General features: G+C 39.9%; 1 protein-coding gene across 2 annotated transcripts; it reads left to right on the forward strand.

Annotated features, from left to right (window-relative positions):
• The first annotated feature begins 4,249 nt into the window (after positions 1–4,249).
• Positions 4,250–6,718, forward strand: pts (6-pyruvoyltetrahydropterin synthase). 2 transcript variants are annotated; one of them, XM_035734438.2, is made up of 7 exons: positions 4,254–4,703; positions 5,015–5,096; positions 5,452–5,531; positions 5,695–5,717; positions 5,914–5,970; positions 6,172–6,242; positions 6,371–6,718. In XM_035734438.2, exons 1-7 carry the CDS (start codon positions 4,691–4,693, stop codon positions 6,492–6,494), a joined length of 450 nt encoding a protein of 149 aa, XP_035590331.1. In that variant the 5' UTR covers positions 4,254–4,690; the 3' UTR covers positions 6,495–6,718. The 2 variants fall into 2 exon arrangements, with proteins under 2 accessions (XP_035590330.1, XP_035590331.1); XM_035734437.2 differs by lacking the exon at positions 5,015–5,096 and having other exon boundaries at positions 4,250–4,703.
• Positions 6,719–9,175: the final 2,457 nt, after the last annotated feature.

Genomic DNA, 9,175 nt, shown 5'->3' on the forward strand with positions numbered 1-9,175 from the left:
CCTTAGGTCTTCATCAGGCGGTGGTGGAAGGTACTATATATGTAGGGGCAGTCCTCAGTGACATCACCTGATACAGGAAGTAAAAATATATAATATCGGTACACAATATCAATATTCAATATGTCAAAATACTGTATATAACCAAACATGAGGAATGTGATAGATATTTACAGTAATATATATATAAATACACACAATATTAAATGATGGTAAAAAAACAGTATTTTAGAACTATAGAAACGGTTTCAAGTCAAACTCCTCATTAAGACCAAGCGGAGACAGTGTGTTGAGCCTGTGGATAAAGACTCCCTTTGAAGAAGTTTCCTCTCAATGTCCCCTCCCCTGCATGACATCTGGACCATTTCTATTCCAATGTATCTCATCGAGCTAATAGAATGTCCAGCTTGTGCAAAATGAACAGCAACAGGATTTTTTTGTCTCAATGGTCTGTATATTGTTGCGGTGCTCACTGATACAGGTCTTAAGGCTTCTGTGGGGTTTCCCTGGACAGACCACAGGGACATGTCAACATGTAAACACCATAGGTGGACATGGGTCTTTCTATAAACTAGGGTACCAGTAATTATGTATTGTAGTGGGCAACTGTTTGGAGCTGTTACAGAGTCATTAATAATAATTTGCCATTTGTTTTCACGTGAATACATTACAATATAAAAGGGAAACATAGATACATTGAATGTAATTCATGAGTTGAATCAAAACCAATGTTTAAACCCTTTTTAATGCTTCACAACTTTGTCATGTGACATTTGTCTTTAAATCATATACTAAGCATTTAACATTTGAATTAAACATTGAACTTGATCCTGTGAAATTCCTGGATATTGCTGTCGAAATCATATAAAATACTCTGAGACCAGGTTTCATATTAGTGTGAAAGGTGTGAAAATAGTTTTCATGGGAACACATATTCAAAATAATGTCTGTTGCAAAATTAAAGAGTAACTTTAACATGATTAATAAAACCAAAATCCATACTGTCAGAGTTCTTCAATAATTATCCATAATACTGTAGTTGTTTGATTTACATTTGATGTTAGCTGTTTAGTAGGATGGGACATTGTTGCGCTACATCAGCTGATTCAGGAAAGGATTTTATGAATGTCAGTCAAGTGATGAAGAGCTCATGTGACACCGCACGCGATTAAACAACAGCCAACGTGCGGGAATTAACGTTGATCTAGAGGGTTGATTTTTTTTGTACGTCTATGTTGTAAGGGGGGGGGGGGTCAAGATAAATAGACTAAATTTATTCCTGAGGTAAGATTACAATGACAGCTGTAGTTTTCTGTTTGACTTACGGCTGATTTGTTACATTGAGCAGAGATCGTGTCTAGTTTATGAGTGAAAGTTTATGAGTGATGGGACAGTGAGTGAGTGTGCTTTGTACAAAAAATGCATTTCTAAAGTCTTTCCCAAAAAACTGTCCGAATTAAATGTTGAATGCAAAGAAAGCCTATGCCTGGGAGAATGATATCATGTTGGTTTGTATCAATCGTGTGGGTGTTTGTTTGTTTTGCAAACACTCTCATCACATGTCTAGTAGCATAAAGAAACATTTTAGCGAAACACAACGGTCCATTGAGAGGCGTAAAGTGGAATTAAAGAGGAATTACAGAAAACAACAACAACACAACGTTTTACTCAAAAGTGGTCTACTGGTGTAGTTTAAGCATTACTGTGGATTTAGAACATCCAATTTTGTAGTTTTTCTATAAGTGTGATTTCTTTAGGGAAAACCTGAAAACATTTTTTAATTTTCCACAGGCCTACTTGTCCTCATTTATTTATGAATCTATATTATTATTATTTTACATAGCCTGCCTGAACACATTGTTAGACAGTTTAAAAATATATATTTTTAATGCATTTGATAGGATTTTGTGTGTTGTATTTACAATCAAATTCTATTTGGAATTTTACAGGTTCAAAGTTGTATAATGTCCCCCCAAAAGAGTGTCATACATGCTAGCATAAGATGCAATAAGTAGATGAACGAGTCCCATCCTCTCTGAAAAGAAAAAGTGAAACGACTATGTTGGAGAACCAGCATGAAGAATAAAAGACCCTACAAAATATTAGGAAATATTAAACAAAGGACAAAACTACAACAAAACACACATGAGATGTCCCTTGCTGGTAGTATCCTAAAAAAGAGGAACATTTCAAGCAAAGAGAGGGAGAAGGCAGAAAAGCTGCAGCAGTGGAAAACGTATACTCTATAATGCAAGTGCTTCCCAAAGAATGCAGAAGATGAAGAGTGATGAGATGAATTGCAATTAATTGCAAAGTCCCTCTTTGTCATGCAAGTGAACTGAATCCCCCAAAAACATTTCCACTGCATTTCAGCCCTGCCACAAAAGGACCAACTGACATCACGTCAGTGATTCTTTCGTTAACACAGGTGTGAGTGTTGACGAGGACAAGGCTGGAGATCACTCATGCTGATTGAGTTTGAATAACAGACTGGATGCTTCAAAAAGGGGGTGGTTCTTGGAATCATTGTTCGTTCTCTGTCAGCCATGGTTACCTGCAAGGAAACATGTGCCGTCGTCATTGCTTTACACAAAAAGGGCTTCATAGGCAAGGATATTGCTGCCAGTAAGATTGCACCTAAATCAACCATTTATCGGATCATCAAGAACTTCAAGGAGAGCTGTTCAATTGTTGTGAAGAAGGCTTCAGGGCACCCAAGAAAGTCCGGCAAGCTCCAGGACAGACTCTTACAGTTGATTCAGTTGCAGGATCAGGGCACCACCAGTACAGAGCTTGCTCAGGAATGGCAGCAGGCAGGTGTGAGTGCATCTGCACGCACAGTGAGGCGAAGACTTTTGGAGGATGGCCTGGTGTCAAAAGGTCAGCAAAGAAGCCACTTCTCTCCAGGAAAAACATCAGGGACAGACTGATATTCTGCAAAAGGTACAGGGATTGGACTGCTGAGGACTGGGGTAAAGTAATTTTCTCTGATGAATCCCCTTTCCGATTGTTTGGAAAAAAGCTTGTCCGGAGAAGACAAGGTGAGCGTTACCATCAGTCCTGTGTCATACCTTCAGTCCTGTGTCATGAGAAAATTCTTGGAGGTTAGTACCAGTTCAGCCAGTCCACAATACAATTGGTACTGGGTAGAGCATTAAGGGATGTTCATTGAGGTAGAATATAGGATGGTAACATCAAAAGTACAACAACAACAAAAAATGTTGTTGTTTAAGGAGATAAAACCAAGGGTCTCTGGTGTACGTGGGGAGAGAGCTCACCCAGGGCTTCACAAAATGGTCTACAAAGGTTGAAATGTTCTGTCAGAGATCAGTTGCTACTCACAATAGGCCAGCCTGGTATAGCTGGCGTCTTTTTAATTTCGGGGAGAGTGTAAATGACAGGTGTGGTTGGGCAGTCAACTTTCATATATGCAATATTCTGTCTTTGTAATTTCCTCTTCATTCAAAAACTTAAAACAGTTCATCATGGATCAGAGACTTGAATTGATTAGTAGGATCCCCAGGGAGTCTTTGCAAAATGAATCATCTCTGAGAATTTTCTTTCCATAGTCTGCAGCATTTTACATCACTATTGCACTTCCTTCGTTGGCAGGCTTTATAATGATAGTGGAGTCATTCTTGAGTTCCATAAGGGATACTTTCTCTGCTTTCGACAGATTGCGGAATACCTTGAGTTCTTGTTTCTTAGCCAGGAGATTATGTGCATCTTTCTCAACTAGGTGACAGTATTTTACAATAGAGGTATTTCTTTTGGGAGGTATACATGTGCTTTTTCTCTTAATGTGTATTTTCCCCGTATCATGTCCTCCGAGCGAGAGTCAAGTGCATTGTCATTCTGGTTATCAATGGGAAGAGCATTAACACTCTGTCCTGTCTGGTTACTTGTCTCATTCAGTGTATTTACATTGGCAGGTGCATAGGGAGCAAACCCCATTACCAAAGAATTCAGTCAATCTCAAGCTGCGGAAAAACTTTGGAAGTCTATAACGGTATTACAGTCATTGCCCTGTGCCGTTGGGACAAATGACAGTCCCTTACCTAAGGCAGATGAGCATGTGTTTGACAAGTTCATTACAATGTCTTCCTCCGTGTGAGTCGGAGGGACTTCGGGTATTATGCGTTATCCACACTTCAATGTTTTGAAAGGTGGGCTTTTATTTTGAAGGTTCTCTCATTACCATACAAAGTGATGTCATGGTTTGTGCTGCATGCAAAATATTAGTTGGTTTAGAGCCCCACAATACTCATAAAACCTAGCGTCAAACAGAGTAGTTCCAATGGGGTTTACACCATTAATTGTTCCCATAGGGATTTTTTAGAAACACTTAATAAGGGCTGTGTTTCGGGTAGACTTACCCTGACTTGACGTTTTGATAACCATGTAAATCTCTCTCGGATATGGTGACTTTGATCAATATAGTCGGCTGTATTTACACTCGATTTCGAAAACGCTAATTGGCATCATGCAAGACTACAAATCCCTGCAAGCTCCTGCACGTCATCTCTAGCTGACACCTTTGCTAACAGGTATTGTGCACAGGAGGTTGGTGGCCGCTTAATTAAGGAAGATGGCCTCTCGGTAATGGCTGGAATTTTTTTGCGGGTAAATACAGGCGAATATATTGACATCCTTGTATTGTCTCCTTGGCCTAGAGATTTACACGGTTATCAACATGTCACGCCAGGGTAAGCCTACACGAAACACAGCTCTTAGTTTGTTTAAAAAAATGTTTTTATATTTTTTATAAAAAATGCCTATGGGAAGAATGTATGAAGGAAAACCTATTGGAACCATTTCCCTGTTTGACTGCTAGGTTTTATGGGTAGTATAACTCATACCGTGGTACTCTATTGTCGCTGAGCGTTGAATGACCTGAAAAGTCTAGGGGGCGTGGACTCGATTCTCCACACGCCCAGCATAACCTATTTAACGGCATCTGCGACGACTATTAATTACATTGTTTACTTCTGTTCATCTGTCATTGCAATGGCACAAGCCGATTCAAGAAACGAAGTAGCAGAGCGCATTGGATACATCACACGAGTCCAGAGTTTCAGCGCGTGCCATCGATTGCACAGGTACCAGTGCAATCCTTTTCTATCTTTTTGTTGTTGTTGTAAACGACGACGCAATAGGCAGCTTAATGCAGGGTTGCCATCTAGAAACTGTTGCAGAGGCTGCGAGAGGAGTGCAAGATGGAAAGCAATTTGGTATGATTGTGTTTCTAGTGAGACGTTATATTTGATAGAAGGGAGAGTTAACGCCACGAAACGAAACTGGAATCAAGCATAACCTGTTGCGTCAATCCCGGAAGATCATGGGATTTGTAGTTCTATTGTAGAGACAGCGAAGCCATCAACTTCTTTAAATTGTTAAAGGTTTTTGTTATATATTTGTTGAATTGAAACCTCATGTATTGTGTTGTCTCTCCAGCCCGACGTTGAGTGATGAGGTAAACAAGAGGATATTTGGGAAGTGCAACAATCCCAATGGCCATGGACACAACTATAAAGGTCAGTCATTGGTCAAGGTCTCATCCAAACCATGCACGTAGGACCAATTCTGTTGTCAGATTCACAGTTGGCCTATAGGTTACATAGCTGTCCTGTTCCATAACTCCAAACTGGGTCTAAACCAATGTTTATCGAAGGCTCTGTTGTGTTTTTATTTTTGTAGTAGAGGTGACGGTACGGGGAAAGGTAAGTCCCACCTGAGACTTTGCGTCGTAACATATTCATAAAAACACGACTTACAAAACATTCTCATAATTGCTAGTGGTAGAAACACACCAGTAAATCACGAGACACTCTCATGATATGAAAGCAGTCTGCCTCCTTGGTAATGGATGTTGGAGACACACAGACCGTCACAGAGCTTCTCTTTGTCCATCTCCAGATCGATCGTCACACAGGCATGGTGATGAACATTACAGATCTGAAGCAACACATTGAGGTGAGACCCTCCCTTTCTTCCAATCCAATCCTGGACTTTACTTTTTTGATTTGAAGCGAAGGCTATGCTTTGATAGCGTAGGCTGCTAGACTATTAATTTCTTCATTCATTTCACATTTATAGCACATTTTAGAGAATAAGGAAAATGTGCATTAATTAATTATTGTGTTATTTACAAACTCATGTATAATTATGATACAGGAAGTCATCATGATTCCGTTGGACCATAAAAACCTGGATAAGGACGTCCCCTACTTTGCTAATGTTGTCAGGTGTGTGCTCCTCTACTGGACCGTAGCCTTATGTTTATGAGTAACGGGTGGATTTTCAGTTCGGAGCACGTGATTCAGAGATTCCATGGTTGAAAGTTTTATTTTTAATTTTTTTGTCTGCTGTACAGCACAACAGAAAACGTGGCTGTATATATCTGGGACAACATGGTCAAGCAGCTACCAGCCAATCTTCTCTACGAGGTCAAGATTCACGAGACTGACAAGAACATTGTTGTATATCGAGGAGAATAGCCAGCCACCTTCAGTACCTTGTAATTAGTACGATCTTTCCTAATATATATTATGTAGTATGCACATCTCACGTTTGAGTTCATAGATGGACTTATGCGATGTGTTATGATAGTATTAAAGTGCAGAGTTGAGGTTATACTATTGAATAGTATTGTGCATCATTTGCTGGTGCAATCCACTCTACAACTTTGTTACAATAATAAATGGAATAAGCTCAAATTTAATCAAGTTGTTTGCCTCTACAGTGCATCTACAATAGAGAACATCTAGAATGTACCTGACTACAGATTGACCACTAGAGTGCAGGATCTGAATGCCTCATAGCCCAGTAAGCAGCTTGACTTGACTGAAATGTCTAGTTTAGGGGTGTCAAACTCATTCCTTGGAGGGCCTAGTGTCTGCTGGTTTTTAGTTTTTTCTTTTAATTAAGACTTAGACAACCAGGTGAGGAGATTTACTTGCTAATCAGTGACCTTAATTCATCAAACAAGTACAAGGGCTCCCAAGTGGCACAGCGGTCTAAGGCACTGCATTTCAGTGCTAGAGGCATCACAACAGACCTTGGTTCGATCCCGGGCGGCACACAATTGGCCCAGCGTGTGTGTTTGACCAGGGTAGGCCGTCATTGTAAAATAAGAATTTGCTCTTAACTGACTTGCCTAGTTAAATAAAGGTTAATACAAACAAACAAACAAACAAACAGGGAGGAGCAAAATCATGCAGAGACTAAGCCTTGTGTGGAATGAGTTTGAGACATGGTATAGTATGTCAAATCATCAACAACAAAAAGGTTCAGAGACTGTCACACTGTGGGAACAAGCTAAAATGGGCTTAGAAAAGCCATAAATGCTTATTGTTTCATTCTAAATTCTCCTCAACTGATACTGATAAATTACAATTTTTTTAAATAAAAAATAAATATTTCACCTTTTATTTAACCGGGTAGGCAAGTTGAAAGGCAAGTTGAACAAGTTCTCATTTACAACTGCGACCTGGCCAAGATAAAGCAAAGCAGTGCGACAAAGACAACAACAGAGTTACACAAACAAACATACAGTCAATAACACAAAAGAAAATATCAAAATCTATGTACAGTGTGTGCAAATGTAGGGAGGTAGGCAATAAATAGGCCATAGAGGTGAAAATAGTTACAATTTAGCATTAATACGGGAGTGATGGATGTGCAAGTAGAGATACTGGGGTGCAAGAGGGTAAGTAATAATATGGGGATGAGGTAGTTGGGTGTGATATTTAAAGATTGGCTGTGTACAGGTACAGTGATCGGTTAGCTGCTCAGACAGCAGATGCTTAAAGTTAGAGAGGGAGATATAAGATTTTTTTTTGCAATTTGTTTGAGTCATTGCCAGTAGAGAACTGGAAGGAAAGGTGGCCAAAGTAAGTGTTGACTTTGGGGATGACCAGTGCAATATTCCTGCTGGAATGTGTGCTACGGGTGGGTGCTGCTATGGTGACTGAGATAAGGCAGGGCTTTACCTAGCAAAGACTTGCAATATTGAACAGTAGGCTATCATATATTTCGTTAATTGTTGGGGCACAATATTCTGGAGTGTCTCACATGGACCTGGAGTGGCTCTCTTTTACTTTCCTTTTAAAAAGGATTAGATCTCGTGACTTGTATAAGATCCTACAGTATGATCTTATACATGAACTACAGTCCCCACCATCTCGGGTCTTCTCTTGTTATGCGCTCCTCCACGGATTAATAAAGCATGTATATACTGTAGTATATCCCGGCACCTTAACACCAGACTGCCCTTACGTGATTTATGGAGATAGTTCCCGCTTGCACTATGACGTTAACGAGAAGCCAGTAGTAAGGTATTTAATCTTCTAGACATGAAATAACAAATGTTTCGTGATGCATGATTCTCTTTCAGACCTCAGGGTTAACCACAGCTAGCACATACTGTAAATTAGAAACAGTTTTTATGCTGGTACTGTAGAATCCTGAAAAAAATGTCAGTCACAAATCATAGCTGACACAATGTCAACATACTATAACTCATCATACAGTTCAGTGGTGAGGCTTTGGGGCAGTATGTGTGCTTACAGATTGGTACTCATGTGATGACCATGTATTTTAGTAAGCCTGCTTTCAAATCCTCTCAGTGCATCTTGGTGTGCTTTTTTTCTCCTCGCTTTTCATTCATTCATGGCTTAAAATCTGTCACCTAAACACAACCACTTAGTCTAATAAACTGCAATGAGGATCCCCTCAATACTCTTGTGATTCAGACCACAACATATGTGAAATGTCATAAGGTATACGTAGATGGGATGATGACACTGAAACGAGGGGGCCCCTTCTCTGCAGAGTTATGATTTATTTGAAGGATGTACTGGGTGACAGTACAGTATGAGGCAAGATGTTACCACGGCACCAACCCACAATTAATCAGATTCCAAAAATGTGTGTCATGCACCCGCAGACCTGATGCTATGATCATGCTAGAGCACGATAGAGCAGGTCCAAGTTTCCCCTTAGAAATTTATCCTAGGTCCGTTTTAGATTTTCACTCCCAAAAAGGTTTGGATCTAAGGAAGGTAGGCTGATCCTAGATCTGTGCCTACGAGCAACTTTTAACTGGGGCAGTAGAGATGGCATCACACAGTGCACCGTGCTTTGGGCCCTATCATTACACCCACATACTAGGCAGTAA

Source organism: Oncorhynchus keta, chromosome 24, assembly GCF_023373465.1.
Source record: "Oncorhynchus keta strain PuntledgeMale-10-30-2019 chromosome 24, Oket_V2, whole genome shotgun sequence".
NCBI lineage: Eukaryota > Metazoa > Chordata > Actinopteri > Salmoniformes > Salmonidae > Oncorhynchus > Oncorhynchus keta.